Source organism: Schistocerca serialis, chromosome 5 (genome assembly GCF_023864345.2).
Source record: "Schistocerca serialis cubense isolate TAMUIC-IGC-003099 chromosome 5, iqSchSeri2.2, whole genome shotgun sequence".
In the NCBI taxonomy this organism is placed as follows: domain Eukaryota; kingdom Metazoa; phylum Arthropoda; class Insecta; order Orthoptera; family Acrididae; genus Schistocerca; species Schistocerca serialis.
In genome coordinates, this window is record NC_064642.1 from 446,151,131 (window position 1) to 446,169,416 (window position 18,286).

General features: G+C 41.6%; 1 protein-coding gene across 1 annotated transcript in view; it reads left to right on the plus strand.

The window, feature by feature from the left end:
- LOC126480897 (neural cell adhesion molecule 2) overlaps window positions 1–18,286 on the plus strand; it is a 586,813-nt gene that overhangs the window by 256,647 nt on the left and 311,880 nt on the right. Inside the window, exon 4 of the mRNA XM_050104295.1 lies at window positions 425–631. Within this exon, the coding sequence (XP_049960252.1) occupies window positions 425–631 (207 nt within the window). The remainder of the gene's footprint in view (window positions 1–424; window positions 632–18,286) is intronic.

The window sequence follows — 18,286 nt, forward strand, 5'->3', positions numbered from 1 at the left end:
GTGCCGTGAGTTAATATACATTAACTGCATATGAACTTGGGTTTGCACCTGTGGGCTAGGAGTTAGTTATTTGACGGTAAGTACTTGATTAACTTGAGCCGGATATGACTGAGTGATATTGCCATCTCGTGAATGTAACAAAAGAGGACAGAGAACTTCAAGGAAAAGGAGGTAAGTTGTTGGCTGCCTCTAATTCAGGAATCCATCTTCCATTAAGGAATTACCATTTACAGGTGAACATCCATTGACATAAGTATATTAAGGTGTGGAAACATTAACAGTTACAAGTCTATTTTTCTAGGAGATAAATTACTGTAAGAATAAACTTGTCAGTGCTACTTATTACCGTTGCAGAAACCACAAAATGATAGAGTGTAAAGTAATGCGCCTCACCCCCCCGCGCGCTCTGCTTGTGTATTCCCAGGCCGCCCGATGCCGCGAGTCACGTGGTTCCTGGAGAACACGGTGATCGACGACTCGTTCGAGCAGCGGCCGGCTGACGGCCTCACCGTGAACCACCTGACGTTCCCCAACATCGGCCGCCAGCACCTGCACTCCCGTCTCATCTGCCAGGCGTCCAACACCAACATGGCACCGCCTGTCACCAAATTGGTCGTCCTCGACATCAACCGTAAGTACCACTTGTACTGCTGTAGCACTGTTTTCAGTGTTTCTTCACTGTACTGTTCCAGACTGACTCAGAAATAATGTTTATTGAGCGGGCTAGGGTGACTAGCCCGGTGAATCCACTTGTTTTCTGCCTCCTAAGGGAACTTGAGGTGTCGGTTGTGTGGACACTTTGGATTTAATGCCACTCTTCATTTTTTCATCGTACGATGTGCGCCTGATGGTACATTTGCAACGTGTAATAACACTATTACTACCTTTGTCTTCAGGGAAGCATTTGTAATGTTAATCGTGTGGTGAGCGAAATTTGCCATTTATGCATCAATTTTGTTTATTTGTTCACAATTTGACAGTAATCCCGTTACCTAAGCTGCAAGTGAGATACCGAACTTCTTTCAAATAAAGAATTATTGTAGTAAGAACCAGCACCATGAGTCCCTCTCAAGTCACAGCCTATAAAGGAATTAATGAACTGTTTTATATCGCTGACCACGGGAGTGCTAGTGTTATAAGGCGAAAATCGTCGCTGTATTGTCAGGTAAGATGTGTCAATTATCAATTGTCAAAGTGGACACATACACTGTCGAAAAAAAATTAGTACTCCCTTCTAGAGGTTTCCAATTCACTCAAGATTCATTGTTGCAACAGGAGTACATGAAATGATTACATTTACAGATCAATAGCCGTTTTGAAGTACCAGGTACCGATTCATATTGAAACATACTTATTAGTACGTAGGGTAGCCTCCACGGGAGACAATGCGGACGCTGACTCTGGTATCCAGTCAATCCTACAGACGGCGAGTACTGTCTCAGGTTACATTACGTCACGCCAGTTCGATCCCTTCACGCAGTTCTGTAAGTGTTGTTGGTTGACGTTTCGTACGATTGCTTCTCGTCCCATCATATCCCGCACGTGCACTGTTGGAGACAAGTCATGGGAACGTGCTCGCCATGTAAGTTGCTGCATATCTTGCAGAGCTCGTTGAGCTTAACGGGCAGTATGTGGGCGAGTATTATCCTGTTGGAACAACACATTGTCTCGTTCCTGCAAGAACGGCAGAAAACGGATCTTATAACATTCTGCACGTACAGAGCACTGCCTAGCACTCCCTCCAGATACACCAAAGATGAACGAGAGTTGTAGCTTATCGCTTCCCAGATAATAAGGCACAGGGTGGGGCCAGTGTGTCGTGAACGAATGCATTCTCCGAGGCAGGGGTCAACATGTCTACGCCATACGCGCAGACTACCATAACTTGCCTGCAGGCATAATCTGCTCTCATCGCACCAGTCGAGGAGTGAGTAGAAGACTGGATAGAGGTATGCGTACCTGCGGAAAGAACAGATACCACCTTCATATAGTTAAGGCTCACCGGCCATTTGACCATCTTCTTCTGTGTGACTGCACAAACAGTGCCCGAACTCTTACGGGAATCGGCGGTAGAGCTGCGAGTAATGAGTATAATGGGCAAGGGCACTATGAATATAGTGCGGGACAATAAGTTGCGAATGTGAGTCTCACAGGAGACGTGCGAGAGATAAGTCCCTGCAGTCGCACTATCCTCTGTGTTCTCGGCTCGGTATGCTGGCACGGTAGCTCAGCGTGTTCGGTCAGAGAGCTGGCTGGCTTCTGTAATAAAAAAAACTGAGTGAAAGTATCAACAACGAACTTCAACGTACGCCATGTGACGTCCGCTACGACGAAATACAACGAGCCATAACGAAAAAGAAAGATGGACAGAGCTTCTGCCATGTTGGCAGGAGATCCCGGGTTCGAGTCCCGGTCGGGGCACACATTTTCAACTGCCCCGTTGACTTACATCAACGCCTGTATGCAGCTAGGGGTATTCATTTCATTGTAATTTCAATGTTGTACATTTCCTCATTGCGTAGTACAATAGTTATGAAGCTGCAAAATGGTGTTTGGTGTTCTTTTATTTCTTTGTTTTTAGTAGGGTCAGCAAACGAAGAAAAGTTTGCAATGTATGTCAAAAATTATTTTCAGTCAGAAGAAGCTCCCAACAAATCGGCAACAACCTGTTTGGTAAAGAAACACTATTCTGCCGATGACAGTTCATTTATATCAGAGCTGCGACATATGCCGAAAGTTTTACCCTACGATTTGCCTCATTATCATATCATGAGTGTAAAAGTTGTCAGGAAGGCGAATGTTGCAATACCGGATATCGCAAAATAGGTATTTGGTCGATATCTGTTTGCAGTTCCCGTTCCACGGACTGTGGCATGATTCATTTGCCAAGAAAGGCCAGTGCGCCGATTGCTCAGTGGTAGCGGCATGTTTTAGAAACTGTCTATCTAATGACGTTTATTAATGAAAATAACAGATAACAAATGCTAAGTATGTGTCTTGACAACATCGAATACCTATGGTACAAAATTAGTTGTTACTTTCACGGCCATATCCAAGGAGGCACTTGGGAAAGAAGGAAGTGCTACAGCATAGTTATATTTTCTTTGATTGAGACAACAAAAGAAATTTTAATGCGAAACGGTACATGAGTGTCGCCACCCATAAATTTTAGAAATTCTTCTGGACAGATTACGCAGACTTCACATGTTCCCCAGTTTACTTTTAGTGTTAGTAGAGCGAATTCAAAATATCAGTGAAAAAATGAACCCAATCGCCAGTTTTTACTGTCCTGTAATATTAATGTGAGAACCGCCTGTTTTCGATGTCAGTGTGCAGTGACGACTCACAGACGACAGGTGGCAGCACTAGCAGTACAGGGTATATAAAACGCGCCCGAGGGACACGGAAATCGCCCTTGTCGTAATATGGGGACGGAACGATGTATCTGACGTACAAAACAGCATGGTCATTGGATTTCGGGGCAAGGTTGGAAGCATCTCCGAAACTCCTAACTTTGTGAATTGTTCGCATGCCGCCGTAGTTAAAGTATACCGTGCTTGGTAAAATATCGCAATCCAGAACTGGCGAAGATGTAACTTTGGTACACCACAGTCCACAGAAAACATTGGTGAACGACGGCTGCAAAAATGTTGACCGGCGAATAGCCGCAGAATTGTTGAGCAACTGACAGCCCAGATAAATAAAGGGGCTACCAACAACGTCGCCTCAACGACCGCTCAGAGAACGCTGCTGCTCAAGGGTCTCCGCAGGCGCCTGGTCCGTGCACCCGTGCAGACTGCCGTTCATCGGCGACGAAGGCTGGAATTTGCACTCCAGTACCTCGGTGGACGTGCACAGACAGATGGCGACAGATGGCTTTTTCAGCTGAATCACGTTTTATGCGGTGTCGCACAGATGGCTCTTGGCAGGTATGGTGTGAAACATCTGGAAGTAAAAACCCTTCAACAGTCGTCGAAGGGACCAGCCACGAGGAGGAATTGTGGTCTGGGGAATGTTTACATGGCATTCCCTGGGTGATCTCCTCATTGTTGAAGGCCAATGGGTCAATAAAAGTATGCATCTATCCTTGAGGATCATGTTCACCCCTACATGCACTTTTGTGTTTTCATCGGTACGATATCATCTACCAGCAGGACAATGCAACGAGTTACACAGTCTGCAGCGTACGTACGTGGTTCGAAGAGCACTAGGATGAGTACACCGTACTCCTCTGGCAACCGAATTCATCGGATTGAAACGCAACCGAAAACCTATGCGACAATATCGATCGTATTGTACGCATCATGGATGCTCAACGGATAAACTTAGCGGAGTTGACCACGGCAATGGAGTTGGCATGGCTTCACGGCATTTCCAGAACATCATCGACTCCCTTCTTGCACGTACGCACTGCAAAAGGTGGTTATTCAAACTTTTGTTTGGTAGTCACATTTATGTGACTGGATTGCATACCTGCATTGCTGTTATTGTGTACCATTCATAGATTAATGTGGCTAAAAGTATGATCTGGAAATTAGAGTTTCCTTGAAGTACACGTTACTATAAGGTCATGGCCGTAGGCATGGTATCTGGGTAACTGCTCGATCCGACACAATAGTTGAGCGCGTAAACAGAAAATGGTTCAAATGGTTCTGAGCACTATGGGACTAAACTGCTGAGGTCATCAGTCCCTTAGACTTAGAACTACTTAAACCTAACTAACCTAAGGACATCACACACAGCCATGCCCGAGGCAGGATTCGAACCTGCGACCGAAGCGGTCGCGCGGTTCCAGACTGTAGCGCCTAGAACCGCTCGGCCACTCCGGCCGGCCGAGCGCGTAAACGCACAGCTTCCTGGATACGAGGAGGGGAGCATGACCCGAATCAAATTCGCCTCACGAACTAACGACGGGGCCAGCCTAGATGTGGTTTGTAGGTTGCATCCCGTATCCCACGAGAATAATACTGGATTAAAGCAAACATGCAGGAAACGTTCTCACACTTGCTCATGAGATTTGCTCCATGCGCAGGAACATGGGAAGCATAGTTTCCATGTTGGCAGGGAAGGGAGGCGGATTTTGAATAAGAAACTGTTGCCGTAGATATTGCGTCTCTTTGAACTCGTAATCATCATTATCATCATCATCATCATATGTTACCACTCGCAACTGTGTGGTGAAAGTATTTCTGGAAAAACAGGAATTAGTATTTTCTATCCACATTTTTTTAGCATGAACAGATTGTTTTGACCTTTGTTTAGAACTTTGAAGTTATATGTAGAAGCTCCCCATCAGAAAATCATTAAAGTAAATATACACTGGTTGAAGAAAAAAGTTAGTACAAGGAGAAAGACGACGTTGAATTTGATCGGATGACGGCATTTGTCACCTGGGGGTTATTAGATATATTGAAAATAGTTTCAGCGCTGTCCGCCAATAGATAGCGTAGTGGCATAGCTACCCGAGCGCCATCTGTGACTAGCCTTTAATAGGGAATGTTCACAGCTAGAAGGCTCAGTGTGGTGCAAACGAGTGAAGCTATCAGGCAACCATAAAATGGAGACGCTCTCGTGCTTCCTAAAGCGAACTGAGCGAGTTCCAAAGGGTTCGAAGGCTGGATGGTCCTTTCGCAGAATTGTTGGACCTGCTGTGTCGAATGTACAACGATGCAGGTATCAGTGGTCACGTGAACATTCTCACACTCTTAGACGAGGTTCTAGACGTCCACGTAGCACAGACGCCAGGCAGGATCGTCGTATTGTAAGGGCAGCATTAGCACATCGTACAGCTACGGCAACCCATATTACATTGCCTTCATAGTCAGATAGATATGCCGCAACAAGAAACTGGATTGTAAACGCAAACTCACAAATAAGTATATAGATTTACGACAACAGTAGACTGAAGATTAAGAGACTCGTATGCAAAAGTCAATGTGGTAATAAGTGAGATACTAATGTACTGAACTGCGATGAGATGTGTCTGAAATTCTCTAAGGTTATTTGATAACACAATATTGGATATCACAGTAGGCGTTTCAGGTGAAGAAGCGTGACACCTCTAAAAAGTATAATCAGAGAAGATAGACAAAAAACTTAAGTACAAGGAAGGTAACGCCGAAGTAACATTGAGCAACAGAATTCTTAAACTGATCGACGTCAGAAGACTCAAAAACGTTCATGGAAAGATAGGAATGCAGCCACAAAAATCTCTTAGGAATGAAATAAATGGAAAGTGCAGGGAAGCCAAGGCGCAATGGCTGAAGGATGAAATTTAAAAAGAAAAGGTCGTCTCAAGAACTAATTTAGTACATAGAAATGACAAAACTATCTTCAGGGAAATTAAAAGCAAGGGCGACAGCATTAAGAGTATAATTGCAACCCCATTGTTAAGAGCAGAAAGGAGAGAGGATGGATGGGAAACTACACCGAAAGTCTCTGCGAAGGAGAGGACTTTTCTGGTAACGTGATAGAAGTACAAATGTTATTCGAAATGGAAAACATAGGGGATGTAATAATAGAATTGAACAGATCTTTGGATGACTTGCGATATTATAAGGAAGGAGGGATAGACACCATTCCTGCAGAATTTGTGAAATCATTGTCGAAGAGGCAAGAAAGTGTCTGTTAATGTTGGTGTATACTATCTCTGTGATTGGAGACATACAATCAGACTTTCGGAAAAATATTACCCACACAATGCCGAAGATGGCAGTGATAGGTAGGTGGGAGAATTATCGCACAATCAGCTTCGCATCTCACACATCAAAATTACGGCAAGAATAATATACAGTAGAATAGAAAAACTGAAGATCTGTTAGATGTCGTTGAGCTTGACTGGTTTCATACAGCCCGCCCCGAATTCCTCTCCTCTGCCAAGTTCTTCATCTCAGAGTAGCACCTGGAAGCTACGTCCCCAATTATATGCGAGTTGTTCCTTTACAGTTTTTAACCTCTACAGCTCCCTGTAGTACCTTGGAAATTATTTCCTGATGTCTTAACAGATGTCCTACCATCCGGTCCCTTCTTCATGTCAATATTTTCCGTATATTCCGTTCCTCGCCGATTCTGTGGAGAACCCCACCATGTTATAGTTCTGGGTGGAGATTTTAATTTGCCGGATATAGACTGGGAGACTCAAACGTTCATAACGGGTAGCAGGCACAAAGAATCCAGTGAAATTTTTTTAAGTACTTTATCTGAAAACTACCTTGAGCAGTTAAACAGAGAACCGACTCGAGGCGATAACATATTAGACCTTCTGGTGACAAACAGACCCGAAATATTTGAAACAGCTAACGCAGAACAGGCAATCAGCGATCATAAAGCGGTTACTGCATCAATGATTTCAGCCGTAAATAGATATATTAAAAAAGGTAAGAAGATTTTTCTGTTTAGCAAAACTGACAAAAAGCAGATTACAGAGTACCTGACGGCTCAACACAAAAGTTTTGTCTCAAGGACAGATAGTGTTGAGGATCAGTGGACAAAGCCCAAAACCATCGTACAATATGCGTTATATGAGCATGTGCCAAGCAAGATCGCGAGAGATGGAAAAGAACAACCGCGTTAGAAAACTGCTGCGGAAGCAAAGGGAACTTCACAGCAAACATAAACATAGCCAAAGCCTTGCAGACAAGCAAAAATTACTCGAAGCGAAATGTAGTGTGAGGAGGGCTATGCGAGAAGCGTTCAATGAATTCGAAAGTAAGGTTCTATGTACTGACTTTGCAGAAAATCCTAAGAAATTTTGGTCTTATGTCAAAGCGGATGGTGGATCAAACCAAAATGTCCAGACACTCTGTGACCAAAATGGTACTGAAACAGAGGATGACAGACTAAAGGCCGAAATACTAAATGTCTTTTTCCAAAGCTGCTTCACAGAGGAAGACTGCACTGTAGTTCCTTCTCTAGATTGTCGCACAGATGACAAAATGGTAGATATAGAAATAGACGACAGATGGATAGAGAAACAATTAAAATCGCTCAAAAGAGGAAAGGCCGCTAAACCTGATGGGATACCAGTTCGATTTTACACAGAGTACGCGAAGGAACTTGCCCCCCTTCTTGCAGCGGTGTACCGTAGGTCTCTAGAAGAGCGTAGCGTTCCGAAGGATTGGAAAAGGGCACAGGTCATCCCCGTTTTCAAGAAGGGACGTCGAACAGATGTGCAGAACTATAGACCTATATCTCTAACGTCGATCAGTTGTAGAATTTTGGAACACGTATTACGTTCGAGTATAATGACTTTTCTGGAGACTAGAAATCTACACAGTAGGAATCAGCATGGGTTTCGAAAAAGACGGTCGTGTGAAACCCTATTCGTCCACGAGACTCAGAGGGCCATAGACACGGGTTCCCAGGTAGATGCCGTGATTCTTGACTTCCGCAAGGCGTTCGATACAGTTCCCCATAATCGTTTAATGAACAAAGTAAGAGCATATGGACTATCAGACCAATTGTGTGATTGGATTGAAGAGTTCCTAGATAACAGAACGCAGCATGTCATTCTCAATGGAGAGAAGTCTTCCGAAGTGAGAGTGATTTCAGGTGTGCCGCAGGGGAGTGTCGTAGGACCGTTGCTATTCACAAACGACCTTGTGGATAACATTGGAAGTTCGCTGAGGCTTTTTGCGGATGATGCTGTAGTATATCGAGAGGTTGTAACAATGGAAAATTGTACTGAAATGCAGGAGCATCTGCAACCAAGTGACGAATGGTGCAGGGAATGGCAATTGAATCTCAATGTAGGCAAGTGTAATATGCTGCGAAAGCATAGAAAGAAAGATCCTTTATCATTTAGCTACAATATAGCGGGTAAGCAACTGGAAGCAGTCAATTCCATAAATTATGTGGGAGTAAGCATTAGGAGTTATTTAAAATGGAGTGACCATATAAAATTAATCGTCGGTAAAGCAGATGCCAGACTGAGACTCATTGGAAGAATCCTAAGGAAATGCAATCCGAAAACAAAGGAAGTAGGTTACAGTACGCTTGTTCGCCCACTGCTTGAATACTGCTCAGCAGTGTGGGATCCGTACCAGATAGGGTTGATAGAAAAGATGTAGAAGATCCAACGGAGAGCAGCGCGCTTCGTTACAAGATCATTTAGTAATCGCGAAAGCGTTACGGAGATGATAGATAAACTCCAGTGGAAGACTCTGCAGGTGAGACGCTCAGTAGCTCGGTACGGGCTTTTGTTAAAGTTTCGAGAACATACCTTCACCGAAGAGTCAAGCAGTGTATTACTCCCTCCTACGTATATCTCGCGAAGAGACCATGAGGATAAAATCAGAGAGATTAGAGCCCACACAGAAGCATACCGACAATCCTTTTTTCCACGAACAATACGAGACTGGAATAGAAGGGAGAACCGATAGAGGTACTCAGGGTACCCTCCGTTACACACCGTCAGGTGGCTTGCGGAGTATGGATGTTGATGTAGCTGTAGAACCTACTCATTAGTTATCAGTCCACCAAATTTTCAGCATTATTCTGTAGCACACTTCTATATTGTTTGGATTCTATTCTGTTCCGGTTTTTCCACAGTCCACGTATAACTACCATGCTCCAAACGACCATTCCCGGAAACTTCTTCCTCAAAGTAAAGTCTATATTTGAGACTAGTCGACTTTTCTTGTCGAGGAATGCCCTTTTTGCCAGTGCTAAACTGCATTTTATGTACTGCTTGCTCCGTCCGTCTAGGGGTGTTTTGCTGCTTAGACTGCAGAATTCCTTAACTTCATCTATTTTATTATCACCAATCCTAATTCCAAGTTTCTCGCTGTTCTCATTTTTAATACTCCTCATTACTTTCATGTTTCTTCGATTGTTCGTTCCATTCAGCAGATAATGTAATTTTTCTTCACTTTAATGGAGGATGGCAATGTTAGCAGCGAATCATTGATATACCTTCACCTTGAATTTTATTTCCACTCTTCAGTATTTCTGTTATTTCAGTCATTGCTCCTTTGAGGTACAGATTGAACAGTAGGGGCGAAAGACTACATCCTTGTGTTATACCCATCTTAATCCGAGCACTTCAGTCTTGGGATTCTATTATTTTTATTCCCTCTTGGTTCTTGTTGATATTGTATATCACCACTCTGTACCTGTAGCTTACCGGTATTTTTCTTAGAATTTCGAACATTTTGCACCATTTGACACTGTAGAACTCTTTTTACAGGTAGACAAATCCTGCGAACTTGTCTTGACTTCAGTCTTGCTTCCATTATCATTCGCATTGTCAGAATTGCCTCTGTGGTGCCCTTGCCTTTTTAGAGCCAAACTGATCGCCATCTATACATCCTCAGTTTTCTTTTCCATTCTTCCGTATATTTTTCTTGTCATCAGCCTGGATTCATGAGTTGTCAAGCTGATAGTGCGATAGTTGTCGCACTTGTCGCCTCTTCCAGTTTTAGGAATTGTGTGGATGAATTTTCCCGAAAGTCAAATGGTATATGGCCTGACTCAGACATTTTACACACCAAAGTGAATAGTCTTTTTGTTGCCACTGCCTTCAATTAGTTCAGGCATTCCGACTGAATGTAATTTATCCCTTCTGTCTTATTTGATCCCAAGTCTTCGAAACCTCTTTTAAAATCTGATTCTAATAATGGATTCCCTATCTCCTCTCTGTCGATTGCTGTTTCTTCTTCTATCATATCAGACAAGATCTCCAACTCACATCGGCCGTGAATGTACTCTTTCCAACTATATGCTCTCTCCTCTGCATTCAGTTTACTTCCCATTGCACTCTTAGTGTATCCATCCTAGCTTTTAATTCCAAAGAAGGTTATTTTGACGTTAGTATATTCTGAGTCAGCCTTTCCGACAATCTTTTCTTTTCGATTTCTTCGCATTTTACATTTAACTATTTCGTCTTAATTTCCCTGCACTTCCGATATATTTCATCCCTAAGTGAATTTTTTGTCTTTGTTCCAGAATATCTCTGAACATTTTTGCACTTTATTCTTTCATCGGTCAACTAAGTATACCTCCTCACATCCACCGTTTCTTCGCATTTAGCATCTTTTTACCTATCTCTTTCTTTCCAACTTGTGTGATTGCCTTTTTTACAGTTGTCCATTCCTCTTCAACTGAACTGCCTACTGACCTATTTATTATCGCTGTATCTACAGACTTAGAGAACTTAAAGCATTTCTCTTCATTTCTTAGTACTTCCGTATCTTACTTCTTTGCGCACTGATTCTTCCTGACTAATCTCTTAAACTTCAGCTTACCAATTATCAGTACTGCATTGTGATCTGAGTCTATGTCCGCTCCTGGATATCTGGATATAGACAAACCAGTATGTAATTTCGGAATCTCTGCCTGACCATGATGTAATTTAACTGAAATCTTCCGGTATCTCCCGGCTTTTCCCAAGTATATCTCCTCCTATTGTGATTCTCTAACAGTGTATTCACTATTAGAAGCTGAAATTTATTGCAGAACTCAGTTAGTCTCTCTTCTCTCTCATTCCTAGTACCAATCCCATATTCTCCAGTAAACATTCCTTCTACTGCAACCCCTGCAACAGCATTCAAATAATCCTAGGATTATTAGATTTTCACCTGTTTTTAGGAACTGAATTACCCGTTTAATATCCTCATATATTTTCTATGTCTCTTCATCCTAGGCTTGAGATGTCATTGTGCATACCTGAACTATCATTGTCGGTGTTGGTTTGCTATCGGTTCTGATGAGAACAACTCTTTCACTGAACTGTCCACAATAACTCACTCTCTGCCTTACCTTGCCATTCATAGCGAATCCTACTCCCGTGATACCATTTTCTGCTGCTGTTGATGTTACCCTACACTCATCTGACCAGAATCCTTGTCTAATTTCCATTTCACATCACTGACCCACACTGTATCTAGACTGAGAGTTATCATTTTCCTTTTCACATTTTCCAGCTTCCATACCACGTTCAGACTTCTGATATTCCACGCCCCGACCTGCAGAATGTTATCTTTTCGTTGGCTTTTCAATATTTTTCTCATCGTCACCTTCCATTTGGCAGTATCCTCCCCCTCCCCCGCCCCCGCACTCCGGGAAACCGATTGGGGACGACTCTGGAATCTTTTGCCAATGGAGAGATCATCATGACACTTTTTTAATTACAGGTTACATGTACTCTGGTTACATATAATATGTCTATAATGCAGTGGTTATCATTGATTTCTGTATCCTCATGCCTTTCATCATTGCTGATTCTAGGGGCAGTTTCCCAAACTAAGCGCAAGAGAGTGTTCTGAAACTCTATCCACTCATCGGCTCTCTTTGACAAGGCCGTTGGCAGAGTGAGGATGACTTCTTGTGCCAGAAATCTTCGACCACCTTTGCTGATGAATTTTATTCAACGTTGATACTGTGACGAGCTTGAAATCGAGGACGTTTTGATCGTTCATCAAAAACCTTACCCCTAGAATAGGGATGCATTCGGCTTGGCTTTAGCAAACGTAAATGTACTATAGAAGCAGCTGCGACGTAGCGCTTGGTAATTGAAACAAGAGTTCAGAAACTTCAAGACACATTTACTACACTTCTTGATATAGAAAACGCGTTAGACAGTGGGAAATGGATAATATTCAAAATTCTAGAAAGAATAGGAGTAAGCTATAGGAAAAGACGGGTAATATAATCGTACAATATGTACAAGAACAGGAAGTCAAACATGATTGGAAGACCAGAAACGGCTTGTTCCGATTCAAGACAATGTAAGCCAGGGATGCTGTCATCCTCCTCTACGATTGGGTCTGTACATTGAAGAGGCAATGATGAATGTAAACGAGAGGCCGAGGACAGGGTAAACATGGGCTGAAAGAATAGCAATGATAAGACCTGCCGGAGACTTTGCTCTCCACAGTCAAAGCGATGAAGTATTTCACGACTTACTCAATAGAACAAAATGTCTACGGAGCACAGAGTACGGATTTGGGATATTCTGTGATCCTTAGACCATTCATTCCGTTGGGTAAGTTCTGAAATTCTTCTTCGCGTTGACTGAGGAATGGCGGCCGAACACTTCTGGCACACTAAGCCACCCTCACTCTGCCAACGACCTTGTCAAAGAGTGCCGATGAGCGGTTCAAATGGTTCTGAGCACTATAAGACTTAACATCTGAGGTCATGAGTCCTCTAGACGCAGAACTACTTAAACCTAACTAACCTAAGGACATCACACACATCTATGTCCGAGGCAGGATTCGAACCTGAAACCGTAGCAGCCGCTTCGTTCCGGACTGAAGCGCCTAGAACTTCTTGGCCACAACGGCCGGCTCCGATGAGCGGACAGAGAGGTTTATACCACTCTCTTACCCTTAGTGTGGGAAACTACCGCTGAAGGTGCTTGAATCTGGAGTGATCGAAGGCATGAGGATGCAGAAGGCAATGAAAACCACTGCATTATAGGCGTATTGTATGTATCCAGAGTACACGTGACCTGTATCTGAAAAATTGTCATGATGATCGCTCCATTGGCCAAAGATACTGAACGAAGAAAGACAAACATATTGAGAAGTATCAAACACGGGATTAAAGAGAAACAAATCATCAAACTAGGGGACCACGAAGCTACTTCGGAAACTAAACAACATCTTACGGAGGAAGGAAGGAGGGTATAAAGCGTAGACTATCCCAGGCAAAGAGGGTATTCTTGGCCTAAAGAAGCCTAAGAGTATAAAAACATTGATCTTAATTTGAGGCAGGAATTTCTGAGATTGCACATCTGGAGCGCGTCATTGTGTAAGTGAATCACAGACTGTGGGAAATTTAGAAAAGGACACAGACGAAGAGCGCTGTTTTATTCTACAGAAGGATACTGGAAATTAGGTGAACCTGTAAAGAATGAGAAGCTTCTGTGCAGAATCTGCGGAGAAAGAAACGTACCGAAAAGAAGGGACGGGATGGTGGGATGTGTGTGAAGACATTAGGGATTAACACCCATGATGTTTGAGGGGGCTGTAGACGATAATTCTTGGCGGGCCACATCTAACCAATCAGAAGAATATATTTAAAAAGTCGAACTGAACAGTTGGTATAAAACAAAGGTAGTCGAAGAAACAATAAGTGATACAGGAGACATACTGTGTAACCTCCCCGCAAAATTTATAAATTGAAATTAAAATTATTATTATGGATAGCGATTCTAATTTTTGTGTGACCTCAGAACAAAATGTGTCTCAATTTAACAGGTACAATGGGATGTAACGAAGGAATATGTGAAGTCGTGTCTGACTTAGCTTTCTGGCAGATTTTACATGACGCTAAAACTCGTCGAATACGTTTCTCCATGTTGGTAAAATAACAGTTCTGTCTCAGTATAACATTTTCTGGCTCCGTAATGTGCGTAACTTAAATGAGTATACCAAATTAATTTGTTAACAAGCTCGTCAGGAATACATAATAACCAATTGTTACTGTCAGGGTGAGAGCGGCGAAACAGAATATTATTCCGTACAATGTAATGGTTTCTAATGGTAACATTATTCCTATCTTGCCAAAGGTGTTTAATTTCTTTCCATACGTTGTCTTTACTCTGCTCTTGTGCTATGTCTTGTAATGACGACGAAATGAAATTTTCAAATGCAACTTGTTGAATGTACATGACGCTGAAATTTGCTTTGCAGAAGTTGGTTGCGATGTCTTGCTGATTGTTGTTGAGAGAACGGGATAGTGCGTCTGCTACAATATTTTGTGTGCCGGGAATGTAAACAATTGTAAAATTAAATTCCTGTAAATAAAGTTTCCATCTGCTTAATCTGTCGTGTGTAAATTTAGCGGAAAGTAAAAACTGTACAGCTCTATGATCTGTGTAAACGGTAGTGTGTCTTCCATAAAGAAAATGCCGAAATCTCGTAAATGCACGAACAACACATAATGTTTCAAGTTCTGTAACAGAATAATTGCGTTCAGCAGGTGACAGAATGCGACTTGCAAAGGCGATGTTTTTAATTACTGTAGTACCATCTTCTTCAATTTCCTGAAAAATGTGTACGTCTAAAGCGGTGTTAGAACTGTCGGTGGCAATGGAAAAATTTCTAGTAAGATCTGGGTATGATAAAAGAGGTGCATTCAAACAAGGCATGTTTCAAATAACATTTTCGTGAACAAGATTCTGTGTATCAAAAGCATTGCTTGCGTTGCTGGAAGATGCAATCTGTACTGTATCTAGTCAAATTCTATCTGACGTGCTATTATTTTCGGGAGGATGCTGTGGCATTTCCACTATTTGTACTGTTCTGTTATTTCTTCCTGGCGTATTCCGTTCGGGATGATATCTACTGTCTGGTTCATTCATGATAATTTGTTGCTGCGGATGATTTTGCTGCTGGTAAGGCCGACTGTTATTAAACGTACGCTGAAAATTGTGCTCATTACTTTTACGTCTGTCATGATAGTCATTTATATACGGTGCATTGCGATAGGAGTTGAAGTAGTGTGTTTTCTGTACATACTGATTCCCTTGTTGCTGTGCGTTACTATTTGTTGGAGCTGACGCTATACGTGTAGGCGGCGAAACATTAAAGCTTGGTTGACCTTGCAGACTGCATTGTTGGTTAGGTATGCTAACCGGTTGGCTTTCATGCTGTTGCGGTGAAAAACGTCTATTGTAACCAAAACGTGGTTCCTGTTGCTGAAAATTTTGTACATACTGATGATTAAAATTTTGTTTGTTATTAAAATTACGGCGGTAGTTGTCATTTCGGGAGTGTCTAATGAAAACTGTCACTTTCGATAAAACTTGTCATTCAGATTTTCTTTACACATTTCTAATACTAGATAGGTCGATAGTTGAAGAGTTGTTTTGACAGATATAAAGGATAGTAGAAGAGAAGGCAGCAGTGCAGAAAACTAAAGATGAAATAGCACTACTACGGCTCGGGGCCCTGTGCACGCTGCGGCACATATTCATCGAAGAGTAATGAATCCCCTGTGGTCTATTACGCACTGCAAATAAATTTTTGCTTCTGCGTTACAGGCAATGCCGGTGAAAATTGAAAAACAAATTGTTGTATCCAAGCCAATGCTAGTTTCTGCATTACAGGCCAAACTGATGAAAATACAAAAGCAAATTGTCGTATCCACTCCAAAGCGTGACTCTGAGCTCTGTCATTATTAAGTACCTTAGATTTTTTTGCGGATAAAAATTACTTACAATCAACGTTATCGTCTCTGAATGTGTGAACAGGTTCAGGTTTGTATAACAGTATGTTTGTCTGTGACTGCTCGGAGTCTAACTCACGTATTCTCTGTAAATTACCTAAGTTATACTGGCTGTGTGAGTGTAACAAATGTTCGGAACGTGGCGTATGCTGTGACGTGTTAGTGACTGAAACATTTTTCATTTCTGTCACTTTAATACGTTCGTCAATTTGGCTCATCTGTTGTTCACATTTCTTATCGACTTCCGTATCCAGAGTGTGTGAAAGTTCTGGTGACTTTAAATTAAACTCGTCGCGTATCTGTGTTGCGTTATCTGAACATTGTTCAGTGACTGCATTAATTTCATCTCTAAGTGATTCTACTGTGGCTGCATGTGTATTACTTAATTCTTGTGCAACAGATCTAATTTCTTCACTACTGTTACTAGCACAAGCCTTAATTTCCTCACATAATAGTTCTTTAGTATTATGACGTTGCACGGTAACGGCTGTAATCTGTTCACTAAGTTGTTTGTTCTGTTCATTAAGGTTGTCGTGTTTTTCGTTCGACTGTTTGAAACTTTCATTAAATTGTTTGCACGATTCATTAAGTTGTTTAAAATTGTCGTCTTGTTCTTTCTTAAACTGTAGCAATACTGCCATAATTTGATCCAAGCCAAAATTAGCGACTCTATTCTCTGTGCCGTGTGATGGTGTGTCACGTTTTGTATAACCATTTGGTCATTCTGTGATTCACAAAAAGGTTTGCCAATCGGATGTGCACTGTTGGTCACTACACCGGAATCAAATAAATCTGACATATTCTGATTACACTGTTCATTTTCGTTAGAAAAATTTATCTGTTCGTTACGTAAATTTTGCAAACCGGGTGTGTCACATTGGGCACCGTTCATTATAATGGAACGTGCCTCGTCATCAATTGTCGTTAAATTAACAGAGGACACAATTGAATTTGTTTGTTCATCATTAGCATTAAAAACATCACTAGTGGTCGGTATGCACTGATTGTCTGTATTTGAAGGATTGTCATCGTATTTTTCATTGAGTTGTTTGCACGATTCATTCAGTTGTTTAAAATGATTGACGTGTTTTTCATTCAACTTTTTGGAATTTTCATTAAGGTTGTCTTCTTTTTCATTAGGTTGTTTGAAATTGTTGTTTAGTTTTTCATTCCACTGTCCGAGATTTTCATTACGTTGTTTGTACGATTCATTAATTCGTTTAAGATTTTCATCAAGTTGTTTGTGCTCATTGTCTAGTCTTTCATTGAGTTGTTGTAATAATGCCATAACTTGATCCCAGCCAAAATTATCGGCTCTATTCTCTGTACTGTTTAATGGTGTATCTGTATGTGTCACGTTTTGTATAACCATTTGGTCATTCTGTGATTCACAAAAAGGTTTGCCAATCGTATATGCACTGTTGGTTACTATCTCGGAATCAGATAAATCTGACGCATTTTGACTACATTGCTCATGTTCGTGAAAAAAATTTATCTGTTCACTATTCAAATTTTGCAAACCGGGTGTGTCAAACTGCGCAGCGTTCATTGCATCGGAACATGCCGCGTCATCAATTGTTACATTTATGGGGCACATAGTTGAATTTGTTTGCTCATCATTAGCATTAAAATTATTACTAGTGATCGGTACGCAGTGATTGTCTGTAAATGGAGGATTATCATTATTACACTGAGTGTCGCAAGTATTATCGGTCAAATTATTCGAGTCGGCTATATCACTCATTACACATCGCGATGTACTGTTAACAGTTTTTCGCGGCATTTTCCACAAATCAAAATTAAGCACAAAAATGAAACAAAGACAAAGCAAAAATGGAACAAACACAATTACAACAAAGAGCAATAAATTGCCGATGATCTGTGAAAGAAATAGTGACAAATTAGTAAATGCGTTGCGCCAGATGCAAACTACATTTAAGTAAATAAGAGCAGATATATGACTACTTCTCAGAGATTCACAAAGAAATACGATCCTGGCCGGATGTCGCCAAGTGTAACCTCCCCGCAAAATTTATAAATTGAAATTAAAATTATTATTATGGATAGCGATTCTAATTTTTGTGTGACCTCAGAACTAAATTGGTTCCCATTT